The sequence below is a fragment of the Phyllobates terribilis genome, unplaced genomic scaffold (genome assembly GCF_046119375.1).
Source record: "Phyllobates terribilis strain yellow unplaced genomic scaffold, ASM4611937v1 Scaffold_7__3_contigs__length_470593459, whole genome shotgun sequence".
NCBI lineage: Eukaryota > Metazoa > Chordata > Amphibia > Anura > Dendrobatidae > Phyllobates > Phyllobates terribilis.
This window is the reverse complement of record NW_027362767.1, coordinates 94,033,550-94,048,600: the sequence shown is the minus strand read 5'-3', so window position 1 is coordinate 94,048,600 and position 15,051 is coordinate 94,033,550. Positions and strand designations below refer to the sequence as shown.

Below are 15,051 nucleotides of genomic sequence, written 5' to 3'. Positions count from 1 at the left end.
AAAGTACCAATTCTGCGAAACTGCAGCTTCACTGGTGGACACAGACAGGAAAGGGCCCCTGTGCAAGAACAGTAAATGGGCCCTTTGCAGTCTAATAGCTCATCATAATGGACAATTCCACCTGTTTTGGATATAGAAGTGACCCCCTTACTACTAGGGTCCCTATGCAGCTGCACAGGTTGCCTTAATAATATGTCTGCCCCTGTCTACCTTTATCATATGGTTACTTTTTGGGAAAGTAGCTTTCTGCTGCTTATTCCTGGAGTATTGTGGTATAGTCCTGCTGAGATTATCCGATGGCAATGAAGAAATCAATATTCTTCTGTCTGCCTCCTTATGTATCACAGAACATGACATTTTATCAACATAAAAACAAAGTTGTATCTATAAAATTAACATTTTAAAGTTTGTCACTTAAAGGGATTGTCCACATGAACAGATAATAAATGTATGATCGGTGGGGGTCTAACAGTTAGCACGACCACAGATCATGAGAACTGAGGTTGCATATCTTCCTGTGTGAATGGAGTGGTAGTGATCATGTGGGAACACCACCCCATTCACTGTCTATGGGAGTGGTGGGACTGCCAAGCTGCCTGTCGCTCCATTCACTGAGTAGTGCAGCAGTCGTACCTTTATCCCTTAACCTGTGGCTGGATGATAAATGCTTTTATGGCAAAACACTTTTTAATAATAATTCCTTTGTATAATGTTATTATTGTCATTATTACATGATTTTATGACATCTGTATATCCGATTTTATTCTCTATAGAATTTCAAGCAAAGCTGAGTTGCGAGACTTTGTCTTTGCGTTTGCCTTTGCCAGATCTTAATAAAATCTCACTAAAATGTGGTTTCCATATACAACGTAACTATTTCAACATGTGGGCATATTTTGAACTTGAAAGTGTTAATGTATTCTCTTGGCACAATAAGCTCAGCAATCTTTTAAATGTTTGTGTTCTTTTTCAGCATGAGGCCAAATATCTTCCTGGGTGTAGCCGAGGGCTCAGCACAGTACAAAAAGTGGTACTTTGAGATGATTATCGATCAGGTGGATCCATTTCTAACTCCAGAACCTACTCACCTACGTGTAGGTTGGGCTTCCACCTCTGGTTATGCTCCTTATCCTGGGGGAGGTGAAGGATGGGGAGGCAATGGAGTAGGGGATGATCTTTTCTCCTACGGCTTTGATGGTCTTCACTTATGGTCCGGTAAGTTCATTTTGGAAATATCTCTTTTTTTTTTTTTTAACTTACAGTTTTAAATTACTATTAGGCATAGGTCACAATAGCTTTGAATTTTGACAGTCAAGTTAGTTTTGTATCCCTCTATTTCCATCGTTGATTCTGGAACTCGTGTAAAATGGAACCACTAATGACTTGTGTCACTTAAGTTACGAAGCTATGTAAATACAAAAATGATGTTTTCCCACAAGACTTGGCTTTCTTTTTGGATTTAGGTTTCTAACAGCATAGCCCAAAGTAAAAAAAAATAGTTATAAAATCTTACTTTTGCCTTAATTTGAAGGGAATCTACTGACAATCTACGGGCAAGATTTATAAGACCATGGCTGTATGATTTCAGCCAGGTATGTTTGACTTAAAAGCGCTGTGGTGTTTCAGGGAAAGACATACTTTAAAGGCCGCTGGGGACCGATCCTAACTGGAGACTAGAAGGACAGGTGGATCTCCGGTGACTTCTCCCCACTTGTTCACCTGCAGTGACAGGTCTTTGACTATACATGCACATTAGAAGAGACCTGTCACTCAAGGGGAGAGAAGCCGCCTGTCTGACTAGTCCCAGTTTGTTTTTAGAGCATGTTTTTCAATCTTTCTCTGAAACACCATAGTTTTTCACAGTCAGACATACCTGGCTGAAATCATGCAGCCTGTGTCTGAAACCTTCAGCCCGTGGATCTGCCCTTTAAATATGGAATGACACCTAATAAAAGTAACATTTCAATTCGCACTTGTTTGCCTGAAGTTACTGGCTTAAACTATATATTTTGCTTAGGCCACATAGTGTTGCTTCCCTCTGGGTATACATGAAATGAAGCCACTGCCGAATCCTAGGCTTAACGCGATTTGGGAGCTTGGAAGAAAACCCAGTCATGCATTTGCCAGTTGGAGGGATTTCGGCAGGGTGCTCTGTTCATAATACAACAAAAGCTAATTTCCTTTCTATAATCCACTGTCCTTAACTACAACAGCTGTGTATAACTGGACAACAGTAATTCCTCACATTGTGAAATGACTCAGGTCTCCTGTCACCAGACTGCACAACTCATAAGAAAGAACGGAAACATTCACCCGGCACGTGATTCACTTTCACTGCTACAGTGCCAAGTAATTGCAGTGAACGTGTCTAGCCTTGGCATACAGCCTTAGTAAAAGTACTGATTGTTGAGCAAAAGTGGACACATACGTAATGACTAACTATTTATTTCCTCACGCTTCATTTGGCATGATAGCGAATTAAGAATATTATTCATGTAACACATGTTTTATTCTGGTCTTGCCTAATTATCTGTTAAGTTTAATTTGGTCTCAATAAAGGCATCTTTCCCGAAAATGAGGGCCTGCCTGCAGCTCCTAAGACCTGACTTTTTTCTGAGGGACATTTCTTAACTGTGTTGCCAATGCATTTTTTTGCACAAATTAAACATTGTGGCTGGTTGTAATTAGTATTTTTTAAGAGATTTTTAGCAGTGTTTGGTCCATGTGTCCATTTTTACCATGAGCGTTTCATACATTTTTTTTTCTTGTATGCAAAAAAAAAAAAAAAACTGATGAAGGGTCCCCAAGCTACTCATACCAAAGAGCCAGTGTAAAAAAAAAAACAGCACTTGGATGTGTGACTTGGATTAAACAGAGAATCACTGATGGTAAAAATGAACACACTGATCAAACACTAATTAAAATCTTATCCAGAAAACAGATGAAAATCGCTCCTCTTATTTTCATGTACAATAAAAAAAACTGTCTAAATGATACCTTACGGCCGCATGTTCTGATCATTGGGGGTTAGATTGATAAAACTCCCACTGATTTTGAGAACAAAGGAGTCACAGTACTGGTTGGGAATAAAACAGCTGCATGGCCTCCATTCAAATTTTTTTCCATGCACATTGATGCTCGCAGCCATGGGATGTGGAGGTAATTGCCATACAGTCTCAGACATACAGCGTTCTAAGTCTTATAAATCTTATAAAGACATATGCCCCCCCCCCTTATTAATTAGTAATGAACCCCATCCTTGGCCCCTTCCTAGTGTATATGTTCCCCCATCCTGGCATATATGTCCCCCATCCTAGGCCCCTTTCTGGTGTACATGTCCCCAATCCTGGGTCCCTTCATGGTATGTATGTCCCACAAACTGGTATATATATCCCTCATCCTGGTATACATGTCCCCATTTGTGGTATATATGTGCCCATTCCTAGTATACATGTCCCCCATCCTGGTATAAATATCCCCACCCTTGTATATTTGTCCCCCATCCTGGGCCCACCCTGGTATACATGTCCCCCATGCTGATATATATGTCCCCCATTCTGGTATATATGTCCTCCTTCCTGGTATACATGTCTCCCATCCTGGGCCCACCCTGGCTTACATTATTATTATTATTATTATTATTTACATTATTATTATAAATAAAAAGATTATTATTATTATTATTACATATCTCCCATCCTGATATACATATCCGCCTTTCTGGTATACATATCCCCCATCACCAGTATACATGTCCCTCTTCCTGCTATATATGTTCCCCATCCTGGTATTAATGTCCTCCATCCTGGGTCCCTTCCTGTTATATATGTCTTCATCCTTGTATATATGTCCCCTATCCTGATATATATGTCCCCTACCCTGGTATACGGTATATGTTCCCAGTCCTGGGGCCCTTACTGGCATATATGTCCCCCATCCTGGTATATATGTCCTCCATCCTGGACCCCTTCATAGTATATATGTTCCCCAGCCTGGTATATATTCCTCACTCTTGTATATATGTCCCCCATCCTGGGCGCATCCTGGTATATATGTCTCCCATCCTGGACCCATACATGTCACCCATCCTGGTATATATGTCCCCATTTTGCCTCTGCGTAAAAAAAATTCTTCTTGCCTTCCTCTGATCCCATGACATGTGGCATCCTCTTTTGTAGCCGACATAGAGGCTAGAAGCTGAAGCTGACAACAGCGTGCCTGCTATGGCAACTAAGACGTCCCTGCCATGCGACGCCGGTGTCTGGCACGCCGACGTCAGCTGCTGGCCTCTGATTGCTCGGCAGAGTGCATATCAGTGCGAGGACCAAGCGGGTCTCTGCTCCTCAATGCATTTCAGCTGAAGTACAGCACAGACCAAAAGTTTGGACACACCTTCTCATTTAAAGATTTTTCTGTATTTTCATGACTATGAAAATTGTACATTCACACTGAAGGCATCAAAACTATGAATTAACACATGTGGAATTATATACTTAACAAAAAAGTGTGAAACAACTGAAAATATGTCTTATATTCTAGGTTCTTCAAAGTAGCCACCTTTTGCTTTAATGACTGCTTTGCACACTCTTGCCATTCTCTTGATGAGCTTCAAGAGGTAGTCACCGGAAATGGTCTTCCAACAATCTTGAAGGAGTTCCCAGAGATGCTTAGCACTTGTTGGCCCTTTTGCCTTCACTCTGCGGTCCAGCTCACCCCAAACCATCTCGATTGGGTTCAGGTCTGGTGACTGTGGAGGCCAGGTCATCTGGCGTAGCACCCCATCACTCTCCTTCTTGGTCAAATAATCCTTACACAGCCTGGAGGTGTGTTTGGGGTCATTGTCCTGTTGAAAAATAAATGATGGTCCAACTAAACGCAAATCGGATGGAATAGCATGCCGCTGCAAGATGCTGTGGTAGCCATGCTGGTTCGGTATGCCTTCAATTTTGAATAAATCCCCAACAGTGTCACCAGCAAAGCACCCCCACACCATCACACCTCCTCCTCCATGCTTCACGGTGGGAACCAGGCATGTAGAGTCCATCTGTTCACCTTTTCTGCGTCGCACAAAGACACGGTGGTTGGAACCAAGGATCTCAAATTTGGACTCATCAGACCAAAGCACAGATTTCCACTGGTCTAATGTCCATTCCTTGTGTTCTTTAGCCCAAACAAGTCTCTTCTGCTTGTTGCCTGTCCTTAGCAGTGGTTTCCTGGCAGCTATTTTACCATGAAGGCCTGCTGCACAAAGTCTCCTCTTAACAGTTGTTGTAGAGATGTGTCTGCTGCTAGAACTCTGTGTGGCATTGACCTGGTCTCTAATCTGAGCTGCTGTTAACCTGCGATTTCTGAGGCTGGTGACTCGGATAAACTTATCCTCAGAAGCAGAGGTGACTCTTGGTCTTCCTTTCCTGGGGCGGTCCTCATGTGAGCCAGTTTCTTTGTAGCGCTTGATGGTTTTTGCAACTGCACTTGGGGACACTTTCAAAGTTTGCCCAATTTTTCGGACTGACTGACCTTTATTTCTTAAAGTAATGATGGCCACTCGTTTTTCTTTACTTAGCTGCTTTTTTCTTGCCATAATACAAATTCTAACAGTCTATTCAGTAGGACTATCAGCTGTGTATCCACCTGACTTCTGCACAACACAACTGATGGTCCCAACCCCATTTATTAAGCAAGAAATCCCACTTATCAAACCTGACAGGGCACACCTGTGAAGTGAAAACCATTTCCGGTGACTACCTCTTGAAGCTCATCCAAAGAATGCCAAGAGTGTGCAAAGCAGTCATCAAAGCAAAAGGTGGCTACTCTGAAGAACCTAGAATATAAGACATATTTTCAGTTGTTTCACACTTTTTTGTTAAGTATATAATTCCACATGTGTTAATTCATAGTTTTGATGCCTTCAGTGTGAATGTACAATTTTCATAGTCATGAAAATACAGAAAAATCTTTAAATGAGAAGGTGTGTCCAAACTTTTGGTCTGTACTGTAGGTGCTGGCGTCAGCTGGCTTCCCTCCCGCATGGGCCCAGTCATGGTTGCACACTCTGCGATCGCGATTGTTACTCTCCTGACAGCTGATCATCATTCAACTAGAATTGTCGGAGGCAGCTATCCTTGAAGAAAGGGTTGTTTATTTTGTGAGCTTGCCCCTTTAAATCTGTAGTTGTCTAAATTTCCTATCTAGTCTGTTTTTAGACATGCCATTGGCCCGATTGCCTAAAATAGAACATGTGGTGTTGTGAATAGTCCCTCAGCAGTTTGGTAGAAGAAAAAAAGTGATATTATCTTTGTGAAGTTCAGACACAGTCTATGGTGCATAATTCACAAGATCTCATTCTATTCTCGCTATGACTCATTCAACGCACCCTCTGTCCTCCTTTTTTTTTCTTCATTGACGTATAAGGCAGAAATTAAGCTAAGTGCTTTGTATTTGACTCATAGTAGAGCAAGGTAATTATGATGCTATCTTCAATCAAATTTCTTTGTTGATCTTTCTGTGACTTCCCTGCAGCTTCCATTCTTGTATTTTTGCAGATGACTAAGATAAATGTTCTACTATGTGACCCTCTTACTACCTGCTTTCTTATTACTTTACATAGGCAGGGTACCGAGGGCCGTGGCTTCAACAAACCAGCATTTATTGGCATCCGATGATGTGGTCAGCTGCTGCCTGGACTTGGGAGTGCCTAGTATTTCTTTTCGCATTAATGGGCAGCCGGTCCAAGGCATGTTTGAGAACTTTAATACTGAAGGTCTCTTTTTCCCAGTTGTCAGCTTTTCTGCTGGTGTCAAGTAAGTAGAATTTACTACATATGCACTTCATCTCAAGTCTTTGACTTTTGGAACATGGGGCACAAATTTTTGCAAGTTCAACTAATATCTTAAAAGGTCTCCTTCTTTGAAAGTAATTTTAGACAAAACTCAATGTGCTACAATCTTAAATCACTGTTACCCGAAAACTGTTCATCCCTACCTTCCTGTACCCATGTATGCTTGGTTTGTTCAAGCGTGCATGTGTTTTAAATGAAGAGCTGAATAAGCCACTGCCAAACCCCTGTGGCAGAATCTTATGGAACTAAAGTTTTTGCTGGGAAAATTCAATATGCAAAATTTTTCTTTCCACAATCTCATCTGTCAAAGGAGATTCAGGAGACCCCCAAACACATTCGAGACATTTGCGGGTTGAGTAAACATTTCACCAATGTGTATGGAAGTCTTTAGAGACATGTTAAGTTGTGACCAAGGCTACAGTTATAAGACCCCTCAAGTAAGAGCAATGAAACTTTTAAAAGGAACCAAAGCAAAAGGGGTAAAACAGCACGGCATCACAGCCCATATTCCAACTATTGAGGGTCTGTGCACAGAAATTCTTTCTGACATGTCTTTTTGACATCTAAAGTAAGTAAATATTTTACATTTAGTATTATTCTTGATTGATATTTAACCCAGTTATTGTCACGCTGGGAATGGGGAGAACCCAGCATAAGGGAGCCTTACAAGTGGGGAAAGGGGGAATGGAGACCCCTAAACAGCTCAAACGACAAACCTTGACTCCCTTATGGACCCTATATAGGTTCTGCACCTATCGCAGAGCAGAAAACCTAGCCCTAGCTGACCCTAAAGCTAGGCCCTAGGTAGGGAATGAGAGAAGTGAGCACAAGTCAGCCCCACTGAAAACCAAAGTACACACAAGGGAAACAAACAAGGGAATACACTTAGCTTAAAGATGAAACCGGAGAAAACAAGGCAACACTTCACGAAGGAACTCCAAAAAAATTCTAGCCGACTACTAGAATTCCAAGCCTGAATAGATCAGAACATACTATCACCAGCAACTCTCTGGAGAAACTGAGTGTATTTAAGGATACAGCAAGGGTGTGGTAATTAGCATCAGAAGGTGAGGATCCCCACTGGGTCCTAAAGGTATAATCCCCAAGCAAGGTGAGGATCATCGCTGGGTCCTACAGAGAGAGGGATCATGAAAGTTCTAACCCGTGACAGTTCTAATAGAATTTTGCTAATTTAGCCACATATTGTTGTAAAATTTCCCATTTTCTCTCTCTCTCTATCTGTATATATACACTACTGTTAAAAAGTTTGTGGTCAATTAGAAATTTCATTATTTTTGAAAGAAAAGCATATTTTTTTTCAATGAAGCTAACATTAAATGAATCCGAAATACACTCTATACATTGTTAATGTGGTAAATGACTATTCTAGCTGCAAACTTCTTGTTTTTATTGCATTATCTACATAGGTGTATAGAGGCCCATTTCCAACAACCACCACTCCAGTGTTTTAATGGTACATTGTGTTTTCTAACTGTGTAAGAAGGCTAATAGATGTTTAGAAAACCCTAGAAAACCCTTGCACAAGTATGTTAGCCCAGCTGAAAACGGTTTGGCTGATTTGAGAAGCTATAAAATTGACCTTCCTTTGAGCTACTTGAGAATCTGGAGAATTACATTTGTTTGTTCTATGAAACTCTCAAAATGGCCAGAAAAAGAGAACTTTCATGTGAAACTCGACAGTCTATTCTTGTTCTTAGAAATGCAGGCTATTCCATGCGAGAGATTGCCAAGAAACTGAAGATTTCCTACAACGGTGTGTACTACTCCCTTCAGAGGAGAGCACAAACAGGCTCTAACCAGAGCAGAAAGAGAAGTGGGAGGCCCCGCTGCACATCTGAGCAACAAGACAAGTACATTAGAGTCTCTAGTTTGAGAAATCGATGCCTCACAGCTCCTCAACTGGCAGCTTCATTAAATAGTACATGCTAAACACCAGTGTCAACTTCTACAGTGAAGAGGCGACTCCGGGATGCTGGCCTTCAGGGCAAAGTGGCAAAGAAAAAGCCATATCTAAGACTGGCTAATAAAAGGAAAAGATTAATCTGGGCAAAAGAACACAGACATTGGACAGAGGAAGACTGGAAAAAAGTTTTATGGACAGACGAATCAAAGTTTGAGGTGTTTGGATCACACAGAAGAACATTTGTGAGACGCAGAACAACTGAAAAGATGCTGGAAGAGTGCCTGACGCCATCTGTCAAGCATGGTGGAGGTAATGTGATGATCTGGGGTTGCTTTGGTGCTGGTAAAGTGGGAGATTTGTACAAGCTAAATGGGATTTTGAATAAGGAAGGCTATCACTCCATTTTGCAACGCCATGCCATACCCTGTGGACAGCGCTTGATTGGAGCCAATATCATCCTACAACAGGACATTGACCCAAAGCGCAGCTCCAAATTATGCATGAACTATTTAGGGAAGAAGCAGGCAGCTGGTATTCTATCTGTAATGGAGTGGCCAGCGCAGTCACCAGATCTCAACCCCATTGAGCTGTTGTAGGTGTTATGAACTGCTACAAACACTAAGGAAAGATAGGAAAACTGTCCCTACAATAGGACTAAGCTGATTCCCTACGATGCAGCGGGGGACCTGTTCCTTGTGAACAGACCCGCCTAAGTCCTCGGCTAGTCTGAACGCAGACCTATAGATATAAGGGAGGGGTCCCTACAAGAACTTAGGACTGGGATATAGTTGGACACCTCCTAGCAGAAATTGTAGCAGATCAAAGACAAACAAACAAACAGAAGTACTAGTGGTCAAAAGACCAAACAAACTACAGAGTAAGGTACAAGGCACCTGGCTAGCTTAAGAGTAAAAGTAACACTGAAGTCCAGCAAGGCCAGGAGGGTGGAGCTGGATTAAATAGGCAAAAAGTCATGTGACCAGCAAAATAGAAAAAACTAACAGGAGGGTTCTAACAGTACCCCCTCTTCTATGAGGATCCTCCGGATCCTCCAGGCCCAGGTCTATCAGGAACCCTCCTGTGAAACGCTCCGACAAGTCTAGGAGCAGAGACATCATCCGCCCTTACCCAGGAGTTATCCTCGGGACCGAAACCTTTCCAAGCGACGAGATACTGCAATCTCCCTCTATGCCATCTAGAATTAAGAATGCGAAAAATTTCATATTCACCGTCTTCCTCCACCGGAGGAACAGAGACAGTGGCGTCCCTATCAGAAACATCAGCTTTTTTCAGTAAGGAAACATGAAACACCGGATTAATCTTCCAGGAGGTAGGAACCTCCAACCTAACAGCAGATTGGTTAACTACCTGAAGGACCTTAAACGGACCCACAAACTTCGGGCCCAATTTCTTAGAAGGAATCCTCAACCGCAGATTCCTAGAGGACAACCAAACCATGTCACCAACAGTAAACAAAACCTCTTGACGTTTCCTGTCAAAGTACCTCTTGGATTTTTTGTTAGCCTCTTGAAGGTTACGACGTACATCAGTCCAAACTCTCTCCAAATCACCGGAAAAATTCTTCTCCTCCGGCACAGCCGATACCAATTTGGAGAAAGACCCAAACGACGGATGTCTCCCAGTACAACTAAAAAAAGGAGAACACCCAGCAGAAGAGGATGTATGGTTGTTAAGACCAAATTCAGCCAGTGGCAGAAACTCAGACCACCTCTCTTGATTGTCAGCCACAAAACAACGCAAAAACTGTTCAACATCCTGGTTCTTTCTTTCTGTCTGTCCATTAGACTCAGGATGATAACCAGATGAAAATGACAAATGGACTCCCAACCTGTCACAAAAGGCACGCCAAAAACGAGCCACGAACTTAGGTCCCCTATCGGAAACAATGTCGGTAGGAACGCCATGGAGCCTGACAATTTCTTTAACAAAAGCCTTAGAGAGTGTCTTGGCGCAGGGCAGTTTGATGAAGGGAACCAAGTGACACATCTTGCTAAAACGGTCCATGACCACCCAGATAACAGTGAAACCCTCAGAGGCAGGAAGGTCAGTAATAAAATCCATAGCAAGATGCGTCCAAGGAGCACTAGGAACCTCCAGGGGGCAAAGCAACCCCGCAGCAGGAGCATGTGAAGACTTGGATCTAGCACACACAGTACATTGACGCACCCACTTAATGACTTCCTTCTGCCACCCAGGCCACCAAAAACTGCGAACTACAAGTCTCTTAGTCTCCGAAATTCCTGGATGACCTGCCAACCGAGACTCATGACACTCCACAAACAAATCTCTCCTAAAGTTCCTAGGCACAAACAACCTCCCATGGAGAGTGTTAGATGGGGCATCCTCCTGGGCTTTCAGAATCCCATTTTCCAAAACGGAGTCCAATGCTGCTATCACAACACCTTCCTGTAAAATGCTCTCCTCCTCCTCGGTACCAACCATGGGAGAAAAACTGCGAGATAAAGCATCAGCTTTTACATTCTTGGTACCCGGAATGTAAGTAACAGAAAAATTAAACCGCGAAAAAAAAAGTGCCCTCCTAGCTTGATGGGCATTCAAGTGCTTGGCAGCATCAAGATAGATCAGATTCTTATGATCAGTAAAAGCCTGAATGGGAAATTTAGCACCTTCCAAGAGATGACGCCAATGTTCAAATGCGAGTTTAATCGCCAGCAATTCCCGATTACTGACATCGTAATTAAGTTCGGTCTCAGAAATTTTTTTTGAAAAAAAAGCACAGGGATGTACTCCATCCTTGTTTTCCTGAGACAAAACAGCACCGACCCCCACCGAAGAAGCATCAACCTCGACCAAAAAAGGCTTGGTCTCATCAGGCTGCATAAGGATGGGGGCAGAACGGAACCTCTTCTTGAGATACACAAAAGCTTCAATGGCCTCAGTAGTCCACTGGACCATATTCGCACCTTTCCTGGTGAGATCGGTCAGCGGCTTAACAATTATAGAAAAATTCTTAATGAATTTTCTGTAATAATTGGCGAAACCCAAAAATCTCTGTATTGGTTTCAAACCCATAGGCCTAGGCCATTCCTGAACCGCCTGAACCTTCACTGGGTCCATCTCAAAGCCCTCGCTGGAGATAATGTAGCCCAAAAAACTAATTCTCTGCACAGCGAACTCACATTTCTCCAGCTTAGCAAAAACTGAATTGTCGCTTAACAACTGCAATACCTCACGTACGTTCTGCCAATGAGACTCCAGATCCAGTGCAAAAATCAAAATGTCATCCAAATACACCACCACATTCTTACCAATCAACGGTCTTAGGATGTCATTAATAAGGTTCTGAAAAAATGCTGGTGCGTTGGTAAGACCAAAGGGCATAACCAGATTCTCAAAATGACCCACTGGATTGTTAAAAGCAGTTTTCCACTCATCACCTTCCTTCATACGTAACAAATTGTATGCCCCCCGGAGATCAATCTTAGAGAACCACTTGGCCCCCACTAACTGGTTGAACAAGTCAGGAATTAATGGCAGTGGGTAGGAATTGCGTACTGTAATTTTATTAATTTCGCGAAAGTCCAGACATGGACGTAAACCGCCGTCCTTTTTTTTTTTACAAAAAAGAATCCAACAGCCACAGGTGACTTAGAAGGTCTAATGTGACCGGCGGCCAAGCTTGTCTGTATGTATTCCTCCAAGGCCTTTCTCTCAGGGATAGTAAGATTAAATAAGCGACTCTTGGGAAGCGTTGCTCCAGGGACAAACTCAATAGTACAATCATAGTCCCTATGAGGAGGCAAAACTTGCGACTCCTCCTCAGAAAAAAACTTCCAAAAATCCTGAATAGGTACAGGTAATTCCCCTCTTTCCACAGCAGCTATGCGACCGTTGCAACATCTATCATAACATTTAGGACTCCAAGACTTAATTTCATTGGTAGACCTGTCCAGTACAGGATTGTGCAATTTTAACCAAGGCAACCCCAAAACCACTGGAGCAGGCAAATTATTTAATACCGCCGAATCCAAATTCTCTTGGTGGATACCATTAATGGTGAGGGGAAATTCAAAAACCTTGTGAGTAATACCTTTCAAGGGAGAGCCATCAACAGCAACCACAGAAATAGGAGATGACAAAAGTTTGGATTCTAATTTAAATTTTTCCAAAAAACCCTCATCAATCACATTGAGTGTAGAACCACAATCCACAAATACCCGAAATTCAATCAAATCCTCCTGGAATGAGGTGCTTCCAGAAAGAAATACTCGTTTTGAGTTTAAACAAGCTATGCGGGCGTAACTGACCTCTTTTTTTTTTTTGTACAAACGAAGCACACAGTTCTTAATAAAGTGGTCAGATTTACGGCAATAAAAACACAATCCTTTAGCAAACATGCGGTCTTTTTCCTGAGAGTGGGGTGACATCGCCCCAATCTCCATCGGTTCTCCACCCTCCGAACAGACCCTCTGAAAACTAGGAGTTGCCATAGCAGTAGATTTCTCTTCATTACTCCTAGCACGCAGTCTCCTGTCCACACGTATGGCTAATTGCATTGCCTCCTGCAAGGTTCCAGGTTTTGGGAAGGCAATCAGCAGATCCTTAACCCTTTCACCTAGACCATCAAGAAACAAACATTTTAATGCTGAGTCATTCCATTCAATTTCAGCCGACCATCTTCTGAAGTATGTACAATAATTTTCCACATCACCTGATCCCTGCTTCAAACGTCTTAATTCAGTTTCAGCAGATGAGACTCGATCAGGATCATCATACAACAACCCCATAGCAGAAAAAAAATGTTCCACAGATCTAAAACACGGATCATTAGGTTGTAGAGAAAAGGCCCATCCCTGTGGTTCTTTGCGCAAAAGTGACATTATAAACCCAATGCGCTGTGATTCATTCCCCGAGGAAAAAAAATCTTGCCGTTTACCATAAAAAAAAATCTGGCAGTCCTACCTTCGGTTCGACAAAATGCGCTCCAGGACAGCTACTCACGTGTTGCTGGAGCTCAGCCACCTCCAAAGACAGTCCCTGCAGGCGTTGAGCCAACTCCTGAACCGACACCATGCTGAAATCAGGATTTCTTTCCTTAGAGTGTTTTATTTTTGGGCTGGACTTACTGTTATGAACTGCTGCAAACACTAAGGAAAGATAGGAAAACTGTCCCTACAATAGGACTAAGCTGATTCCCTACGATGCAGCGGGGGACCTGTTCCTTGTGAACAGACCCGCCTAAGTCCTCGGCTAGTCTGAACACAGACATAGATATAAGGGAGGGGTCCCTACAAGAACTAAGGACTGGGATATAGTTGGACACCTCCTAGCAGAAATTGTAGCAGAGCAAAGACAAACAAACAAACAGAAGTACTAGTGGTCAAAAGACCAAACAAACTACAGAGTAAGGTACAAGGCACCTGGCTAGCTTAAGAGTAAAAGTAACACTGAAGTCCAGCAAGGCCAGGAGGGCGGAGCTGGATTAAATAGGCAAAAAGTCATGTGACCAGCAAAATAGAAAAAACTAACAGGAGGGTTCTAACAGTAGGAGCAGCTTGACAGTATGGTACGCAAAAAGTGCCCATCAAGCCAATTCAACTTGTGGGAGGGGCTTCAGGAAGCATGGGGGGAAATTTCTCAAGATTACCTCAGCAAATTAACAGCTAGAATCCCAAAGGTCTGCAATGCTGTAATTACTGCAAAGGGAGCATTCTTTGACAAAAGCAAATTTTGAAGGAGAAAATTATTCTTTCAAATAAAAACCATTATTTCTAACCTTGTCAATGTCTGGACTATATTTTCTATTCATTTTGCAACTCATTTGATAAATAAAAGTATGAGTTTTCATGGAAAACGCAAAATTGTCTGGTTGACCCCAAACTTTTGAACGGTTGTCTGTGTATATATATGTATATACAGTACAGACCAAAAGTTTGGACACACCTTCTCCTTTAAAGATTTTTCTGTATTTTCATGACTTTGAAAATGGTACATTCACACTGAAGGCATCAAAACTATGAATTAACACATGTGGAATTATATACTTAACAAAATAGTGTGAAACAACTGAAAATATGTCTTATATTCTAGGTTCTTCAAAGTAGCCACCTTTTGCTTTGATGACTGCTTTGCACACTCTTGGCATTCTCTTGATGAGCTTCAAGAGGTAGTCACCGGAAATGGTTTTCACTTCACAGGTGTGCCCTGTCAGGTTTAATAAGTGGGATTTCTTGCCTTATAAATGGGGTTGGGACCATCAGTTGTGTTGTGCAGAAGTCTGGTGGATACACAGCTGATAGTCCTACTG

General features: G+C 42.3%; 1 protein-coding gene across 10 annotated transcripts in view; it reads left to right on the top strand.

Annotated features, from left to right (window-relative positions):
* RYR3 (ryanodine receptor 3) overlaps window positions 1-15,051 on the top strand; it is a 786,940-nt gene that overhangs the window by 357,858 nt on the left and 414,031 nt on the right. For all 10 annotated transcript variants that reach the window (XM_073638993.1, XM_073639000.1, XM_073639001.1 and 7 more), the window contains 2 exons: window positions 974-1,215; window positions 6,608-6,800. In XM_073638993.1, the coding sequence (XP_073495094.1) occupies window positions 974-1,215; window positions 6,608-6,800 (435 nt within the window). The remainder of the gene's footprint in view (window positions 1-973; window positions 1,216-6,607; window positions 6,801-15,051) is intronic.